Source organism: Mus caroli, unplaced genomic scaffold, assembly GCF_978045245.1.
Source record: "Mus caroli unplaced genomic scaffold, Mus_caroli_1 scaffold_11, whole genome shotgun sequence".
Classification (NCBI taxonomy): Eukaryota; Metazoa; Chordata; class Mammalia; order Rodentia; family Muridae; genus Mus; species Mus caroli.
The window spans coordinates 12,728,618-12,749,459 of record NW_028227266.1 but is presented as its reverse complement, the minus strand read 5'-3'; the positions used below and the strand labels follow the sequence as shown (position 1 = coordinate 12,749,459).

The 20,842-nt window shown below is 41.4% G+C and overlaps 1 protein-coding gene across 3 annotated transcripts in view; it reads left to right on the top strand.

Annotated features, from left to right (window-relative positions):
• Fat3 (FAT atypical cadherin 3) overlaps positions 1-20,842 on the top strand; it is a 588,937-nt gene that overhangs the window by 400,754 nt on the left and 167,341 nt on the right. For all 3 annotated transcript variants that reach the window (XM_029481733.2, XM_029481732.2, XM_029481730.2), the window contains exon 4: positions 14,757-14,818. In XM_029481733.2, coding sequence (XP_029337593.1) covers positions 14,757-14,818 — 62 coding nt within the window. The remainder of the gene's footprint in view (positions 1-14,756; positions 14,819-20,842) is intronic.

Sequence of the window (20,842 nt, the reverse complement as noted above, 5' to 3'; positions counted from 1 at the left end):
TTGCCCTGTGGGCTTCTCTCTGAGGAATGCTCTTGATTGTTTGCTAATGTAGGAAGACACAGCTCCTTGTGGAGAGCACCAGTTCCTGGACAGAGGGTCCTGAACTATAGAAGGCAACAGACAGCTCTAGGGTGTGAATGTGATGTGACTAGTTGTCTCAATCCTCTGCCTCTCAGACTGTAATCTAGAACAGAAACAGGAAAGCCTTTCCTCCACTGTGTTGCTTTTATTGGAGATATTTTGTCACTGCAACAGAAAGGAAGCTAGAACATCACTTCATGTCCCATTAGAGACTCACAATGTCTCTCTGTCCACCAAAAAAAAGAAAACAAAGAGCAATTGCCAAGAGTAACCTGTTAACACACTTCCCGCTGTCTTGTCGTGCTAAGGAAAAAAAGAATCTTCCAACAACTTTTGTCCTTATGATAATAAAACAAAACATATTGATACAATTTCAACCTTGATTGATCTAGCCTTGAGCCCAGGTCTTTCTGCAAGTAGGGCATTAAGGGGACTCCAAAGAATTAAAATTGCAGCAGCATTCACTAAACTCATCAGATGCATATGAAATGAGGAGCAACTTCCCGGGCACACAGCAACTTATCTGACAATGGCAGCCACGGTGGCAGCTCTGTCTGTGCCCATTCTCAGTGTGGTAGGCGGCTTGAGAATTCCTCCTCAGGCTCTGTGCACCCTCATCTGTTCAGAAGAAACTAGGTTTTCCCAGAGTGTGAGCAAAGAAGCTGAAAACGTCTTCAGTCTGGTGGCAAGTCTTCTTCTCCAGTGCATTTTTAAATTGTTTGGCTACCTGGTATAAATCTCAGGAAAAGAATGTGGAGCTGCTGAAGGTGCGAGGGAAATTTTACAGTTGTATTCTGGACTACAAGTTCGGAGACATGGTCTGTCTCAGGATGATGGCAAAGGAGGAAGGAACAACCTGCACTTGGGGGTCCAGTTGGCCCACCATCTGCTGTAAGACTGAACATTTACCAGAGAACATAGCACTTCACTCATTCCAGAAAGCAAAGTTGGAAAATTTTCCTCCAACCCCCACAAGAAAACCAGAAAGTGAGTAACTTTGGCTCACCAGCTAAGAGCACTAGTTTAGGCGTGAACACAAGCGGCCTCTCAGGAATGAAAGTTAGAGTAGATGACAAGAGCCTACTCCTGGCTTGCAGGTAAGGATGAGGAAAACAATATCTGGAGTTGGGTGAGGTGGCAGTCTTAAGACTATCACTCTCTGTACACCCTCCCAGCCCGGATCCTCAGAGCCAATGTCTGCTTCTCGCTCCATGTCTTCACCAGCTTTTCCATCTCATGCAGCCATTTTCTGACATGATTGACAATTCTCAAATAGCAGCTAACTTACCCATTAGACAAGACATGGCCAATGCAATCCATAGCACACTCCTTGCTGACTCATATAGACAATTTGGGACGAGTAACCTGAGGCTGATGTTTTCTTATATTTTGGAAAGTGAAATATAGGCTGAGTTCTGAGATTGACAGGCTAACAATCTCTGCTTACATGTGACATGTTCTTGGACAAATAACATAATTTAGTTAAACAAAAAGTAAAAGCAAAAGAGAAATAAACTACATATTAGAAAGTCAGGAACGTTGGCAATCTGCCATTTCCCCCCCATTAACCTCAATTAACTGCACAGACTGCTGCCTCTGAGGTGCGACACAAACAACATGGCTCTTTGCGAACCTGTAACATTTCACATTGAAAGCCCAAAACAATAATCATCATAGCACTGAGTTTTTCTGGTAGCGCCCCAAAAGGCATGACATTTTTAAAAGGCCATGGTATCAATGCTGAGTGAATAGTCTCATAATATAGACCATTACCAGCTTTCTTTTTTGTTTGTTTGTTTGTTTGTTTGTTTGTTTGTTTGTTTTTCGAGACAGGGTTTCTCTGTGTAGCCCTGGCTGTCCTGGCACTCACTTTGTAGACCAGGCTGGCCTCGAACTCAGAAATCCGCCTGCCTCTGCCTCCCGAGTGCTGGGATTAAAGGCGTGCGCCACCATGCCCGGCTCATTACCAGCTTTCAACAGCACAGAGCATGTGAACCTATACATACATACATACATACATTTTTTTCTATGGGGCTAGAGAGATGTCTCAATCAGTAAGTATTTGCCCCATTAATGGAAAGCTCTGGGTTTACTTCTTGGAATCTGCCTGTCATAGAGGCATGCACTGACCACCTGACTGACAGTTCTGGATAGGCAGAGACTTGCAGCTCTCTGAGATCCGTGGTCAGCAAAACTAACCTACTGAGAGAGTATCGGGCCTGTGAGAAACCTTGTTTCAAAATACAAGGGGCTAATTCAAAGGCTTGGCAAATCAAGGTGCCAGTTCTCTGACTTCCACACCTACTCAATGGGATACACACACACACACACATACACACACACACACACACCACTACTACCACCACCACCACCACCACCACCACCACCACCACAACCAGCAACAGCAGCAACAACAACAACCAGAGTAGGTTGTGTCTGTGTAATAATACTTAGAGTTGATATCTGACCTCCACATATGCTCATTTAAGTACATATAGTACCAAAAATATTTAACTAGATGCATTATGGTTTTTGTACTTATTTAATATATACAGTTCCTCTAATTGATTCCTTGGCTTTGTTAAGATGTCCTGCTCCCCTTTTACAGAGCCTGAGTTAAGTCTGAAAGGCACCAACACTAGCTTCGCCTCCTCAAAATGCACATCATATCTGTCCCGGGAAAGCCATGGGCTACTACAGAAACTATATCCAACGTTTATAATGGGATTGCTTATAGCATTTTCTACAAAACAAGATAGAGCTCTCCTCATCTGAATTGACATAGTCTTTCTTCCAGAGTATTACAAATTATTACAAATAATGCCAAACCCTCTCTTTATTTCTACTTTGTTTTATGTAAGAAGAAACTATCACATGTTAACCCTAGCAGGGAAAGCCTTTGTTATTTTAGAGGGAAAAACTGAAGCTCACATTTTAAAGTCACATCATCTATGTTGATAGATGGTGTACAGATTTCATCACATGCAATGAGTGGCACTTCCTCCCAAGCATAGACAAGCAGTGACACGGCCTTGGTTCGGAGTCTCATGGAGGATGTGTTAAAGCAGCTGCACCTGTGAATTCTAGGCCAACGAAATGGCTGAGGAGAAAAATGGCTTCCCCCAAGTCTGATCAACTGAGTCTAATGCCCAGGACCCTCTTAGGAAGGCGAGAGCTGGGTCCTGCAAGAATCCATGACTTTCCCATGGTTGATGTGAGACATGCACCCCTGTGCATACATAATGCATTAATAATGTAGCACACTTTTTAAAATTACAGAAAAAAATGCCGATTGCAGAGTATTTCAGGAAGTGTGACATGACTTTGTTTTAGCACACAGCTACTGCTCTTAACACAACATTGCAAAGCAGAAGACCTGTTGGACAAACGCTAATGATCGGTTACATAGGCCATTTGCAATTAGAACATCAAAATGGCGGTTGTTAAAATTAAATTGCTTCACAAATTGTTTATCTTGAAGCCATTAAATATTCTCCTGAGACCTCTCTATCCTCTTAATTTACCTAGGTAACAGAAAGGTAAACCCCAACCAGCCATGGAGCTATCACAGATTTTCAGACAGGTGGCACAGAAAAAGCATGAGATTTTACATTACATACCTAAATTTAAGGCAAAAGCTTGGATTGTGTGAAAATTAACTGTAAAATGTGTGTCTTTTCTTGCGCCCACCCCCTTTTTAATTGCTAACAGGATTCTGATAACATGCAAAGCTTTCCCAAAAAAGCAGTATTTCTTTACTTGATTTCACTATGTTGCTACTAAGAGATGTTGTATGATTTATAGAATGAATGTGGTCTTTAAGAATTTGATGTCTTCAAAGCACACATGCATTTTCAAGACTTTACACATCCTCTGAGTAATTTGCACTTTATACATCCTCTTGATTTGAGCTGTCACATGGAAACAGATGTGAGAACAAATTATTTGCAGTGAAATAATTTCTTAGGGGAGTACAGTGCCTATTTTCACACCTCTGGAGTGAATTAAAGAATGCTCTGTGAACTTTTGAACAAATAGGAGGACGCTCCCTCTCTCAGTTGTCTGGATACTAAATTCGAAGACATCATCAGTGGAACCACACTGAGTTAATAAGGGTTTCTTCTGAGTATAATGAGAAATAGTACCCAGTGCTCTTAAGGTTTTTAACTCAAGAAAAATATATACCTTTTTTTAAAACTTTTTCAAAATTATTTTTAGTTTTTAATACTTAAAAATGTATGTTGAGCATATTCTCCACCCCCTATGTTACCTCCCATTAGTCTCATCTATTTCTCCATACAATTTCACAGCTACTTTTCTGTCATGTATAATACATGATGACTTTATGTCTCTATACGAAATCCAGGAAGCACAAGCAAGAGAAAACATATGCTATGTCGTTCTGGCATAAGATTTGGTTAATTCTCTTCAAATGATGGGTTCAGTTGCTTTAAGTCACCACGTGGGAGAGATACTTGAGCATCAAGTTCTTTTGCAGTCCTTTGCAGTACTGCTCACAGTAGCTGTTCCACAGCCAACTGGGGTGTCTAACAGCAGAGAAATGGATGAGAAGATCATGGTTTACATGCACAGTAGATTCCTTTTTCAAAGTTAAAGAAGAATGAAGTCATGGTATTTGGAGGAAAGAGGTTGTTCTGCTTTTTATAGATGCTATGTCTGCTTTGCTTTTCTCAATATTAAAACATTCAGTGTGTGTGTGTGTGTGTGTGTGTGTGTGTGTGTGTGTGTGTGTGTGGTAGTTGCAGGTTTGTATGTACCATGGTACACAGTAGAGATCAGATGACAGCTTTGTAGATTTGATTCTTTGTCTCCAATCTGGGTTCTGGGGATCAAGCCCAGGTCATCAGGCTTGGGGGCAAATGACTTTATTGTCTGAGCCTTCTTGCCAGCCCGTTTCTGCTTTCCCTGAAGTTCCTTAGACTCCAGGTTAATCCATCACCTGTGTGCACCCTAATGAGAAGATTGATGTCTGAGTACTCAGAATGCTTCTTTTTATATAGCCAAGAACCCGCAGAGACAAGGTTTGAGAGCCATCTCACCTCTTCCTTCAAGCTTCTGACCTCTAACCTCAGGCTGACTTGGCATGTATCCAGAAATCTTACAGACCACTCGTGTTCTGATGTAAACACACCTTACTCCCCTTTATCTCTCCAATAGCATGGTTTATCTGTGATCTTTCCTCAGGGCATCCTGATTTTCCTAGTGTGTGTGTTGAATTACACATTTTATTGAGTGTTTACAGTGTGTGACCATCTTCTTCACTGGACTCCCTGTACTATAATTCTGAATGTGGCCATAGTTTTGTATCTACTGGGCTCTTCCCATGTTCTTCAGTGCTCAGACATGGAAGTGGAAAGAGAGACCAGCACCAGGAGATGATATGTGAACCTCTGCTAGGAGGATCCATGGGGCTGCTGGGAGCAAGGCAGGGTGAACGCTACAATTGGGAGAGAAAGCAAAAACTCCAAAATGAAGTAGCACTGTAGCCAAGATGGGTCATAGTAAGACAGGCAGAATCATGTCACCGTCAAAGGCAGGACACAGGACATCTACCTAGGGTGCTGTAGCATTTGGGACAGACTTCTGTAGAATTCAGGTGAGAACATTTAATGGACTTTATTCCATGCCCCCAATTATGGGCCTTTCCATTTTCCTATAGTGTAAGTATGGTTCATAGTGAAGAAACCAAAGCATTCAGATAAGCCACAGCTTAATGTCTGTAACCCCATCACCAAGATATAGCCACTATAGACAGTGGTTTTCAGTTTTAACTAAACATAAGAACAATGGGTTTACCCAGAATGCTTCAGAAATACTGTAGGCCCAGGATTCAATCTGTAACAGAATTTACAGTCAGGGACATGACATCCATCAACATATAAAAACCTCCTCCAAATGCTTCCAGCACACAGCTGACATTAAAACCCAAAAATGATCTAGAGAAGACCCCTACTTCTACACTGCACACCACCCCCAGGTAACACTCGATGCTAATCCCTGTCACAAATCACTGAAGATGTATACTCTCCTCTCAATGAGATGTAACAGACATATACTGAAAGTACTTACCCATAGTCTTTGAGTAACTTGCTTAACCTATAAGCCCTGGATTCTTTACCTAGCAGAGAATAGGGCAAAAAAAAAAAAAAAAACCAGGTTGGTTTTTGTTACACTAACATTTGAAACAGTAGGAGGGAATCTTAAGATGGGAATAACAAGGTTAGACTGTGGGATGCATAGGCTAGCCCCGTGGCTGTTCTTCTGGTTGATAAGAATAACAATATCATTTGGACATTTAGTATGTGGCAGGATCTATGGCACAAGTTTTTAACTGATTGCTTAATTTAATATCAGGTCATTATACAAAAAATTAGGAAAGATAAGTAACTTGCCAAAAGGCATGCAGCTGCCCAGGCTGGGCCTGAGGTGTGAAGGTAGACACACAGAGGCCAGAGCCTGCTGTCGGTTGGTACTCTGCTAGCACATCTCCTCCTGCCTCCCTTACCAGATAACCCCCAGGCCCTTCTATTAAGCAGAATTTCGATTTCCAGCCATTTCTGCTTTTTTTTTTTTTCATCACACAGTATTTGGAATTATGCAAAAAAAAATATCTTGGCAGAAAGATAAAAGAGATCCGTGCCATATTGCACATCTGAGTCCACACACCACTGATGTGTTAATGACACCTACGAACAGCATCATTTTCTATGACACCCTTAATACTGGCTTGCCATCTGCAGCTTAATTTCTCTGAAGAAATTCAATAAGCATTCAAAGCACAGCAAAGCAGCCTAGAGACACGTACAGGTGCATACATGCCTCCTCAAGCTAAGCAGAGTCAGAGAGCAAAGTCTAAGAGTTCTGTGTGATGTGGACGATGCTGATCTGGAGGAGAACTGGAGGAACAGATGGGTCTGGGGAATATCCAGGCGTCCTGGCAAAACCAGCCTTAATCATATGTGTGTGCAAATTGGCACAGGTGTATGCATGCATGCCACAAGGCAGAAACACCAGCTATGGGAGAGAATTCTACAGAGAAGGAATTTGGACAAGCCCTTCCCCTTCGGTGTCATGACCATTACTCCCTGGCTTGCTGGCACTACCTCATCCTTTACTCTGACAGTGAGTCAACTTGACCCAGATGCCCTTTGCCCATCTACTTTACAGTGACCAGAACTATGGTGGTGAAGGACTACCTGAGCCTCACAATGCCCCAAGTATGGGCACCTCTCCCAGTCAGCTAGGCATGAAAGGGAATGTAGAAGGGTTGTGCAAACCTATCCTTTTCTTTCAAAAGCTGATTTTCTCCCTTTTGCACTATGGCAGCTACAGACTCCTCATTACAAATGGGAAAATGTCTCTCTCTGGCAGAGATGAGCATTGAGACTCCTCTGCTTGTAAAGACAGACTTCAAATATGTCATCCACTGGCTTGCACAGACAGAAATTGAAGTGTATCTGTTACAGAGCCAGCAGTTGTGAACCATGCTTGTGCCAGAGTGTCCCCATGCTTCTGTTTAAAACACTATCACTAGTAGAGTTTTAAAGCTTCTATTAGCATCTTGTAAATTACTATTTATAAAGAAATACACATGTTGCAGGCTTATGCTCTGTTGGTGTCCCCTGTCAAATTTTCTTAAGAAAGTTTAATAGCAGCGCTTGTGTGCTCAATGAAGCAGCTAGAGATCTTCACGCCTGATCAGGCAAGCCTTACTTAAGAAGCATGTCAAATGGGGCCAGTTTCCACAAGCCTTTTAACCCCTTCCTAACCAATATCTCAGCTCTTAGCCTTTCTGCTTATTCTTCTTTATAAGGAGTCACACACAGGCATGCACATGCACACATAAATCTAAGATATATATATATTCAATCTAATTTATGGTAAAATTTAAGATTACATATTTACATATTACCTAGTTATTCTAAGTGTTTATATTTTTAAATACTTGTATGTTTATAAGTAGTACATATTTGTCTGTGTAACATTTGTGTGCATGGTGCCTGTGGAGGCCAAAAGAAAGCTCCAGATCTCCTAAAACTGAAGTTCTAGAAGGTTATGAGGATGCTGGAACCAAACCAGGGTCCTCTTCAAGAACGGCAAGTCTCTTAACCTCTGAGCCATCTCTCTAGCACAAGTTTCCTTTGAAGACTCAAAGCTGAGGAAGGAAAAGAATCTCTAAGTCAAAATCTTCTAAAAGGAATAAGAGAGATGACAGTCACCAGTACACAGGGTTTCCCACTAAAAGCATTTTTGCACTTTCCTTATAGGAAAGTCTGAGCATCAGTGTTTTATTTGAGAGAAAAACCAAGAAGAACAGAGCACAGTTTTTTTTTTTTTTTTTTTTTTTTTTTTTTTGCCACTGAGGAGTGACTTGGGACCTTTCTGCAGAGTCAGTTCATAGTTTGAGTGAATACATACATCATGGCAAGGAAAACCTGGTCCAGGATATGCAGTGGCTTGTCACATTGCATCATAGCCAGAAAGCAGGCAGAGGGGAGAAGATAAATACTGATGCTCTCTTACTTTCTCCTTTATTCCTTGTTTCTAGTGCAAGACTGTGACCCATGGACAGTCCACCCATATTCAGGCTGGTTTTCCCCTCTCTGAAACTTCTCTGAAAACATTCTCAGAGACATATTAAAAGTATATATCCCAACTGATTTTAAGTCTCTAAAGTTGACAAAGAAGATTAACCATCCCAAATCTATCCTTTGCCAACTTATCAAGCAACATGAAATAAAAAAGCTTTCTGCATTAGGTCACTCAGTCACTCCCCAAGCTCACAGACATGTGCGCGCGCGTGTGTGTGTGTGTGTGTGTGTGTGTGTGTGTGTGTGTGTAATTTAGTTTATTTCCAACAGTCTTCTAAAGCTTAATGGTTCAAATATTGCCCCAAAGCCTCAATCCCAATGACTCTTCTGGGACTCAAGATAACATCTTAACTGTTGGGCCATGCAAAATAAAAGTTCAAATCAAATACTTCCAATATATACTAGAACAAATAGCAAGAAAGAGCCAATGCAAGGCTGATACCAGACAAGGTCAGTATAAACTCCTACAGCTCTGGGACTCTTGATGGTATCATCTGGGCTCCAACAGGCTTGGTAGCCTTATACCTCCACTTCTCTTGTCTCCAGCACACAATCTGGCTACTCCTGATAACTTAGGTTTTCCTTAGAAGACAGTCATGGCACAGCCCGAATCTCCATTAGGTGTCACCTGTGTGACGCATGCAACATTCATTCAGGGTTTCTTTAAGGGCATTTCTCTTTGACGAATCTACCTGATCTGAATACCTCTCAGGACCCTTCATGTAAGCATTCATAGCATTGGAATATTTGAATTTTCATATCTGCAAAACCAGTATGACGTGGACAAGACAGTCACATTCTCTTACCAGCAGGAAGTGTCATCTGGTCTCTGCACAGCTCCACCAACCTCTGTATGCCTAGGTAACAACTTCCCTAAGTGATTGTTTTGAATCAGGGACCCATCCCTACACCCTGCCAACTGCATTCTCAACTCTAATTCTCTCTCCTTTCTAACAAAATTGCTATTATTACAAGTTGTAGCAAGACTGATGTCTTGTCCTCAGGGCACCTTTTCTATTGTCCAAGCAAGAGAACATATTTTCTCTTTAATGACAGTAATCTCTTTATAATAGCAGCAACTTTCTGCACAACTACCCTGCTTGCTTTCTTAAATTCATCCATTCCCTTTTCCTCACGAAGCTGCATATTTCTTACATCGTCTCCCTGCTTCAAAGTTTACTATGATCAGTTGTCAATAATCATGACACAGCCAGGATGTTACATTGTCTCAAAATTTCTTCTAGAAAAATATGAGTGCCAAGACTTGTATACCATGGGAAGTATGTTTCTGAATTCTTTGTCAGAATGACACGATAATAATCTCCAACCTGACTCTCCTGCCCCTTCCAATGTCATATAAGAAGTCTTCACTACCTGCCTATCTACTTTGTGGTTTGTCATACTCAGGAGGGTCCATTAAACTCTACTTAATGCCAGGCTTGGTCTTTAGCCCATAAGTCCACACTCTTCCATAGTTATCCTCCAGACTAGTTAAAATTCCTATAAACAGTCAGATCATCACAGCAACAATCTCACTTCAAGGTAGTAATTTTCAGTATGAGTTATTTCTTTAGTGCTGTGATAAAACGTCTTAAAAAGAAATTTAATGAAAGAAAGTTGAGAAGCACTCATAGTTTAAGGGTCACAGTGTGCTGTGGTGGTGAAGACATGTCAGAGGGAGTGTGAGCTGGCTGTATTGTGGGTACAGTCCAGAATGTTCTCCTTTGTCCCCTTTCTATTCACTCAGGGAGCCAGTCATCTTCCCTTTGCTTGGGCTCTATTAGAGAGAACTCCCCAACAAACAGAGAAAAACTCTGGAGACCCTCGAAGCCACATTTATGCACCCAAGAAGCACTTAACCTGGGCTCATGGGCAGTGGGAACTACCTTAAGTCTCTGGCTTCTTGAATAAATAAGCTCCCTACAGCTGAGGGTAGGAGGAAAGATCTAGGATGATTACATGGGAACACTAATACGTGGACCATCTGCAAGTGTGAGGAGGAATTCAGCAGACTGCTGGGCATGGACATAGGAGATTAGGTCCGAAACATGGAGAGTACTTAGGGAAGCACTAATTCTAGTTAGATGTTTTAACAGCAAAGCCAACATTCTGCCCTCCAGGAGAATTATGCTGAACCAGCCAAGCCCTGCACTTGTTTAAGTAGCACATAAAGTAAATGTGAATGCCCTGTTAGCAGTTATGCAGCTGTGACCCAGGACACACACACACACACACACACAAAGAGAGAGAGAGAGGGGGAGAGAGAGAGAGAGAGAGAGAGAGAGAGACCCAGAGAAGAGAAGACATGCTCAGAAGTGGCATGCTTCTGACCACAGCTGCTTAGAGTGTCTTTGGGCCTTTAGCTCAGGCAGTCACAGTTCTTGGTCTGCTTCAAAGAGGAAGCTTGTTAGAGTCTCCTGACTCCTGGTCACCACCTTACTGAGTGTCATTTCCTTAGGGCCAGTGTTTTTCCCCCTTCTAATTAGCAGTCTGCATAAGATATCAGATTAAATTATGTGTTTGTTCTTTTATTCCCAACCACACTCCAAAGTGGGCCTCTGGTTTGATTTTGAAACTGGATTTCATCATTTAAGTCTCCAAGGATGGGTATCTCACATGTATATCTCATGGGAATCTATGTGTGGTGTCCACATTTCTCTCTTCTGTAAGTTTCAGAGTGGGATTCCTTACCACATGGCTGAGTCAGTGTGGCTAAAAGGAAGTCTTGCTCCTGTTTATCCTTTGCTCCATGTTAGGGCTTTGTGTGTTTATGTACAATCCAACCATGGAAATGCATCTATCTAGGGAATCCCTCTGGATGGTGAGTGTCGATTTCCTGAATTTTTTCCTGGCTGTAGAAAAGAGCCAAGCCTTTGAAGTCTTGCTGTCCATTGCAAGCATATACCTCTTTATAAAGTGACCTGTAACCCTTTCTAGGTTTTCTTGGAACTGAGCAGATAACAAGATTTGATTTTCAGTGCAAATAACCATGAATTCTTGTTCTAGCACAACCTGCCCCACAAGTTCACGATGTCTTCCTTCCAGATTCCCATATAAAAACACTTGATAACTGTTCATTCTCTGAAACCCCAGCTCATGACTGATTGCTGAGCTCATTCATTCATTTATTCATTCATTCAAATATCCTCACTTTATAAATATGAAGATTTGTTAAACCTGAAAGACAGCTTACAGTTTCCCACAGAGTTTTGACCACTTTGTACTATACATATACATATACATATCTTATACAAAACAGCGTCTGCCCATATGAAGGAAGCAATATGAAAGTTTTCAGAGTATAGGACAAACTATGCACACATTATGAGCATCACCTTGCTAATGTTTAAAGGACTCTTCATTACTCTCAAAGGAAGTGGACCTATCAGTAGTGTTTCACTATCTCCACCCAACCTCACTTGCCTGCCTAATGACTTCCACTTTTAACTCTTTCTGCCTACATTTTACTTATGTCTGTGAACACACAGGGCTGGGAGCTCAGAATCCCAGGGTGTGCATGGTCTCCTTTCTGGCTTCCCTCTAGCAGCACTAACTACTCAGCTTCCCAGCTCCAGCTCACTGCTGAGCAAACTGCCTCAAGTTTCCAGGGATCCCTGTCTCCTTCACTGTGAGCTGATAAACACACCTGTAAAGACAGAGATGGGAAACACTGGGTTGTTCTCCCAGACCCTTGTGAGCATTATAAAAATATGAGAATTTCCTGAAGACCTAAGAATTACCAGGAGGGAAAGCTGACCATTGCCCTGGGCGTTGATGCTGAGTGAGCCCAGGATGCAGGAATACTGGTAACATGAGAGCACTCAGGGGCCCGGAGGTCAGCGGTACCTGTTCTTCTTTGCCTAGAAGCTCCACGGTGCAATAGGGAACAGAACTCCTCCCTCCAACCACCACATGCTTATAAACTTCTTACAGCAAGCATATCCCTTCTCCATTGTGTCCTCTAACATAGGTATGGCCCTGATGAAGCTGAGGGTAGAAAGAAGAAAGCCTCTCTCACTGTATGAGAATAGCTACTACCACTTGCTTGGAAAAAGCCTCCATGACACAGGACCTCGTCAGACAGCGTGGTCCAGAACTGGAGATTATCCATTACACCAAGCAGAACCTCAGTCGATTTGAACCCAGGAACCATGCTTGTTTTCTGCCTTTCCTTGTTACAGCAACTTCTGGGTGTGGCTGATCGGGTGGAAAGATGAATGCCAATGAAAAGTGATAGTCAGATTCAGCAAAGAACAGGATTGGACAGCTCCTTGCTCTTGGGAGCTGAGCACCAAGTCAGACCTCATCCCCAGAGATTCTGATACAGGACACTAGAGACAAAGTGCAATAACAGATCTGTGATTTTAAACTTCCATGGGGCATTGTGATGATGAAGAGGAAAGGGAATCATTGACCGTATTATCTTTGACACTGTTGAGGTAGTGTTGAAGGTGCACTTTGTGTGGATTTATTGAGCTCTGCAATGGTTTAAACAAAGCAAAGCCACCTTAAACCATCGCAGAGCTCAACAAATCCAAAGGCAATGGCAGGACCCTCTTCTTTACTCTAGGTAAGGAGCAAGCCGGGCAACAGTCTTGGAAACAAATGGCAGAGCCTTCCCCTCATGTCATGCCCATGTGTCCAGTGGAAATTTTCAAACTTTAGAACAAAGAATTATAATGATGACAGAGGAGGAGAAGCAACATGTGGTGTATCAGATGGGCTAATACCTGAGTCAAATTGAAAATAGCCTGTGGGTACAACTAGTTCCTAATAGTGTGTTGTACATATTAAATTTGCTAAGAATATAAGTTTCAACTGTTCTCATCACAAAATAAGTACTTTATGTGATTGATATGTAAGTTCATTTAGTAAACTTTTCCACATGTCACTTATGAATCATAACATGACTCTGTACCCCATTAAATATATATCTCTATAGTCAATTTACAATAAAAAAGAAAGAAAGAAAAGAAAAGAAGAAAAATCTAAGGTGAGACACACAAATGAGTTCTTGGTACAATTGGAGCACGGGGTTTTTTGTTGTTGTTGTTTTTTGTTTTTTGTTTTTTTCCTTGTGAGGTGCCAGGGCAAGATGGGTGTGCAAATTTGTAGATGGCTGTGCTACTCTACACAGGATATTATTTTTTATATCACGAAGGCATCACTTAACTTCCTGTGGCCTCTTGCTTCTCTAGACTCCATGTCCTCCCTCACGTCCATCCACAGCTCAGCAGCCTCATGTCAGGAGCTCTCCTGTGGACCCCCCAGAAGCTTCCATATAAAGTTTTCCTTCACTCTTTTCTAGTTAATCGGCACACACCATGAAAAAACCCAGTTCATGTTTTCTTCAGAGACATTATAATGGAGAAGTGGAAAGTAAATTTGGGTTCCTAATTGCCATTTCACAATAAGAATAATAAACAGTGCAATAAGCCGAAAGGCCTGGGAGGTCTGACTTCTCATCCCTTTGTCTTTATAGACTCTGGGAGAAGATATAGATGCTTCCCCGTGCAATATCTTAGTATAAAGATCTGAATTCATAAAACATAATGGTAAAATTGCAGTGAACTGTTGGTTGTAAGAGCTACTAAATTTGGGACAATTATGTGTACAAGTATCTATTGCAGAAATCACCTTCTTAAGAAATATAACCCAAAATATATAAGTATATAAAATTAAATGAGAAAGTGCTATCTCACAGCAAGAATCTAATCAGTGTCAACTACCTGTTAATAATGTAAGGACCTTTAATCTGGCTCCTAAGGTAGAGTTGCAATGCTGGGTAAATGAATCTTTGGGCTGTTCCGTCATTAGAAGAACAGTGTTTCCTAGGGAATTTTTGCATTCTTCCCAGACAACAATGGTTCTTCTGAGTCTCCCACAGTTCCTTAGCATATTTGACCTTGCTTTAAGACTAGGTCTAATCATCCTGGGAACTGGAGGTTGGCATTCTCTATCAATTTTTAGCTTTCCCTTTAACCCGGCTTTTTATTTTTTATTTTTTGCCATATTCAATGAGCCCCAGATATTTAAAAGTCAAATATTCTCATTTCTACACAGGTCTGATTACCACGACTTCAAGGAAATTGGATCGAGAGCAGCAGGCAGAACATTTTCTGGAGGTAAGCACCTAGAAAGACGCGGCACTCATAAAAATTAACTTTCACTACCCACGCCTCCCCCAACCTTCATCACCGAGGAAGAGCCTTAATGTATCTAAGCAGTGGGTTTCTAGGGCAGGTGCTCCTTCTGGCCTGGTCGATTCTGAATTTGGAGGTTTTCAGTGCCTTTCTCTGTGAGTCGAGTAGGACTCGAAGAGAGCACTTAGCCTCTCTCGAGGACAGGCAGGTCTCTGCCTGAACTTCAGACTCCTATCAATAAACAGAGAACATTGTGGAGCAGAGCACTGTGAACCTCAGCTCCAGATGAGTGCAGGGAAGAAGCAGCCTCATTGCTGTTAGAATGAGGCCCTGCTTACCTCATTTCTTTTCACGAAGAGATGGCTGAGGACGAGAGGTGCTTCTTAATTCATAGCCCAAGATGACTGCTCCTGAAACTCTACAATCCATACCAATAATTTATTAAGACAGGAGCAGCCATCCACAGTGGAAACTCTAAGAGCATTGCTGCTGAAAGAGAAGTTAAAAAGAGTATAACGCAACAGATGAGAACAGAGACGTGAGCGAGGTCTGTGGATCTTCTTTCTTTCTATACATTTCTAGGATCTTTGCTGGGAAGTTTGGAGGAGTTTTATAGGACCATGATTTAAGTGTGACAGTGTGATATAGTATGGCAGATGATGGCCAATGAGGAGGATGTTCAGAGCTGATGATGTACACATGATTTTGAAATGTTCCCTTTATCCCTAAGACTTGCACACACATTCCACACCTGCACACATACACTCTCATACACAACCACATGCCTAGACACATATATGTCTGTATGTATATGTGGGTATATATATATATATATATATATATATATATATATATATATATATGTATATATATATATATAACCACATATCTATATACTTCTATATACTTATACACACACCTACATGTCTAGACATATTTGCACACTTTATAGACATACCTACACAAACCTACACAAATACACACATACATGTATATGCACATACACAACTCTCAAATCTTGTACAGGAATCCTCCTTTATTTATTTGTTCACCATGAAGGATCTATTTAAGGAACACTGGGCATGGAAGTGGCTTGTGTAGCTTGAAGTTTTTCATCATGCTATATAACTAATCACCCTGGACTCTTTGTGAACCATTTCCTTGCCCTGAAGTATGGCAGAGCATGCATGGTATATATACCTCACAGGGACACTGTTAGAAGTAAACCTTGTGTTCTATAGCAAAGTAATTATCAGAACTCCAAGTCCCCTGCATAGCAGAGTGTTGTTATTACAGCAAAGCACTACCTTTATCACATAAAGATAAAGACTACAGGCTGACAAAAATAATACTTTTTCCAAAATCCTATTAATAGGCTGATACTCCAACTGATTCAGGTCAATCACGTCTGAGTTTTGTGTGTTTTTATGCTTTCCAGGGACAGCCCTGGAGAGGCTGTGTTATGGGGCAACTAAATCTACTAGCTCTGAGAAGAAAGAAAGGAAGATACTATCTCATTAGGTGAAGTCCTTAGCATCCTGGGAGGGGTAACACAGAGCAGTAATGAGGTTGTGTTGTGGAGAAGTGATACAAGGTTATTTGAGGGTCAGTAGACTTTGCTCCCCATGCAAATCCTTGATGCTTTCAAGTTCTTCAGAAACTTAGCTAAGTATTGAGTAACACACTGATATTTTGAATTTCAGGTCCAGAGCCTAATTGTTCAAATGATATCAAATAAAAAGGAGGTAAAGCATCATAGAAACTAGAGTCCCACAGTTGTTACATGGTCACAATTTATGTGAGATGCTCAGTCCAGCCACTGACATGAGGAAAGTTGAGGAAAGTCAAGCAGTTATTGAGGTCTTAACTATTATGTGGCGATCTAAGGATAGAACCTTCAGATGTAAAGTTTATCTCTATTCTCTGAGAAAAAATAGCGATCCTGGGCAACTATACATGCAGCCTAGCTTCTGCCTGTGGCTGGGGATTAACCAGTCTCTCTACAGACCGAGGACAGGAATGACTAGCCATGAGATAGTCAAAGGAAGAAGCCACTAAAATAGTAGCGAGAGAATGCAAGAGAGAATGGAGGACGCTCTGTTCAAAGAGGTGACATTTGGTGGCTTGAATGTGAGACTGTCCAAGAAACAGAAAATACGGAAAAGTCTCAGCGTGGAGTAAGGGCAGAAGGTGATGTGGTGGAAAGTCAAAGCGAAAAGCAAACAGGTTCTTGAAGTAAGGATCCCATGGTTTTCCTTGAGTAACAGAAAGCCATTAGCCTTTGATAGATTGATTGCAGTCAATCTAGGGTAGGGCAGTGAGGACAATGGGAGTCTATGGGAAGATCCTAGTGAGACTCGGGTAGGGCAGTGTGGTCTGGAGGAGGGTGAGAACAATGTAGTCAGGCTAAGAAGGGAATTATCTTTTCCAGACCCCATCAGGGATCCAAGACAGGCAGTTGATAAGGGCTCTGGGTCATTTGAGTCAGACCATTGTGCCATGAGATACTCCTAATTGTCTTCCCAATTTTGAGTCTACTGAGACTCAAAAACTGAATCTCTGTCTCTGCCTCTCTCTCTCTTTGTCTTTTTCTCCTCTCTCTTCCTCTCTCCCCTCTTTCTCTTTCCATTTCTCCATTCCCCTCATCCTCTCCTTTCCTGTTTCTCTTCTTTTCATTTTCTTAATCTCAACCTTTAAACTGTATTTTTATAGCCATTGTGTTTTTATTTTATGTAACATCACAAGAGAGTTTAAATAACACCCATTTATATTTTAATTGATCTTGCTTTAGGTTAGTCCTGCCTAAAATAGTAATTTTGTAGTGGAGACACAGATTTCTGTAACTGCTGATCCATTTGGAAAGTCCTGCGTGCAGAACTTAATCTCTTAGGAGTTTAATTGCCCAAGTAACACTGTGATTCTCTTATGCTCATAGAAACTTCTAGGTCTGTTTTATACCTTTTCTTTCCAGTAAAAATGAAGGTGATTCTCCTCAAAAGAGTCAATTTGGAAGCCAACAGGGCGCATACACCCTGTAAAGAAACCCAGAGGGCATAAGTGGTTGGATGTCAGTTGCTGTCCTCATGATAGAAGGCACTTCAGTTATACCTTGCTTAAAAAATACTTATTTTTATTGTGTGTAGGATACATGAGCTTGTGATTTGGTAGAGAAGTCACATTAATCTGTGGCTGTCATTACTGTTCTGGCACATAACTGTGACCCATTATTCAGGAGGCAGAGGCAGATGAACCACAATTCTGACTAGTCTAGCCTATGTAGCTAGACTGCCTCATCAAATGAACAACCTATGAATATCAGAAGTTGGTTGTTATCAAAATCCAGAGAACTTGCCAACACAGTAAGAACATCAAGAAACTGTAGACAGACGTGCATGTGCAGTGCCTGCTTCCTCTATGATTTCTGAGTGTTAATTCTCACCTACCTTGGAAGTCACTTATGTGAAAATATTCCCTGATCTTTTCTCACCTCCATAAATACAAAAATAGGTTTGCAGCTCACATATTCAAACTTTATACAACCCTTGACAGGCAGTTGCAGCTGTGGTGCCAGAGGCCAGTTCCAACACCCATATGTAGTGTTGGAAAAGACACATTAATTAGAGAATAAGCACCATGGTTGGTAGTTTTAACTTGGGTCTGGTTTACTCCATTTTCAGAGAAGTCATTGTGAAATAAGCAATAAAAGGACTAGCTCTTTCTTGTAGTGTAAGCACTGATGAAGACTGGCTTCTCACCTATCAGATGCTGAAGCACCCAAGGGCTTGAAACTCCATTTCTTGTAGTATTGAATCAAGGCCGTGTGGAGACGGCTGCCGTTCAATAGACTCTCAGAGCTCAAGTGAAGTCTTGGACCTCTCTAGATGCTATGTTCCTCACCCATGAAGAGGAGTAGCATTTCCTGCCTCTCACTTGGTGTAAAGAGTAGATGAAATAACAACCTGAAATGTGCTCAGGGTATGGATGTGTGTCTGTGAACACTGGGGTGTGGTCAGGACATACTGGATTTCTTGCCTCTGTGTTCTACACCTGGGAAACTCTGAATATAGTGTGTGTGATGTAACTGGTGTCACTCTAGAAACAGTGTTGGGGGCACTATCAGCATTATGGAGAGAGTGTAAGCTCAGAGACAGAGGCCAAGAGTTCTCTGCCTCCTTTCATTTGTAGGAGGATTTCCAAGTTAAATTATCTCGTCATAATTTTTCTTATCTGTAAAACAGAATAGCAGCTGCCTTATATTCACAAGGTGCAGAGAGAGCCAGGCACCCACAAAGTCTCCAAAATATTGCTGTTCCCTCCCTTTCTCATCTCCTTTCTCCCTGGTCTTCAGAAAACACTGTCAGTTACCTTTTATTCATTTATATTTTTTATAACTACTCCAGCAGTTGACTCTAATATTGTGTGTTTGTATGTGTGTGTGTGTGTGTGTGTGTGTGTAATTCTAAAGTTCTAGCTCTATTGTGTGTTTCTAGATTCTGCTCCTATTTTGATTTCGAAATGATGATCTGTTTGGAACTGGATGCTCTGATTAAACTCTCCCAAAGGGAACAGAGAAAGTATTTTACTTACAAATCAAGAACTGTGACAGGACCCAGTAACCAGTGTAAAGATAGCTGGTGAGAAATTTTGCTGAATATGTCTATAACTTGAAGTTGGTAAAAGAATGTGGTAAGACTTTATATGGTAAAATTGGCATAAATATGAAGTCATATCAGAGATGTACATGAGACCTATAGGCGTGTGTACTGTTTAGCATATGTCTTTTTCACAAACTCATCCATTATCTTCTGTAGAATACACCTCATGTGGCTATGATTTTCTTCATGCTTAAAAGTCTCTTCACTTTCTTATTAATTAGATTTGTCCTTTGACAATTTTATTCAGGTATGGGATGCATGCCAATTGCTCTCTCCCCAACAATAAGAGAAATGTGCTGTACTTTAGTAAGTTCTTAAACTACTTCCTCCTGCTTCCAATGCAAATCCATTTGCCAGTGTATGTGTCTCCTGGGGACTTCCCTACTTTGGTAAGCATCTGCTTTTGAAAGGATGATAATTTGTGGAGAAAAGTAAATACAAGACTACTTCAACCTCCTATTTCCAGAGCCTAATCCTTAGAGGAATGGAAGGCTGTCTCCCTAGTGTCCTGTGCTAGCCATATTTCCTGTGCTGTGAAGGAAAGACTTTGTTCTGCCATCCCACTCTGCAGAGGATGGTACTGATCGGACCACAGCCAGTGTTCAATTCTGAAGAGCAGTTCCTAAATCACACTCCCCTGCTGGCAATCCATCACCCACAGGAGGTGACAAATATCTAATTCAGAAGGAAGATCTTAGATTTTCATGAGGCACCACTGTAATTCCTGGTGTGCCACCAAGCACTTTCAAAACTGCTGTTGCATAAGGGCTGGACATGGAGCTAAGCCCTATGCTAATGTGAACTTTCCCATGACACGATTGAGATGGTGACTACTTTCAGGTGACTACTCTCAAGTAAAACATAGAATTATCAATATCTGTTTACAATATAAACATTGTAGCTTTAGCTCTCCAGCCCAGGCAGCCAGAGTCTGCAGAGGACTCTGACCAATCTAGAAAGTCTTCTCCACTGTAGAGGGACATGATTCTTTCTATGTCACCTCCCTGTGGAGAAAAAAAATATCTTTTAGGCAAAGTGTCGCTTTTCTAAGCTTCAGGACCCTTACCCAAAGTCTCTGGGGAGCTGAAAGAGAAGGCAGGGTAGCCATTGAAATTCAAAGCTCTACTCTGGCCTTATTGGGCAGAGAGCCAAGTCAACAGCAGACAGGCTTTCAAAATGTACAGGAATTGGAGACCCTTTTGTTTGTTTTGACAAGAGAACATGATAAGGGTTTTTATTTATTCAGCATTTATAAAACAGAGAATGATGTTATGTTTCTATCAGCTACAGCCAGAGCATGAGGGTGCCATCTCTACATGAAAAAATCACAGACCTCCCTGCCCAAGGCCAT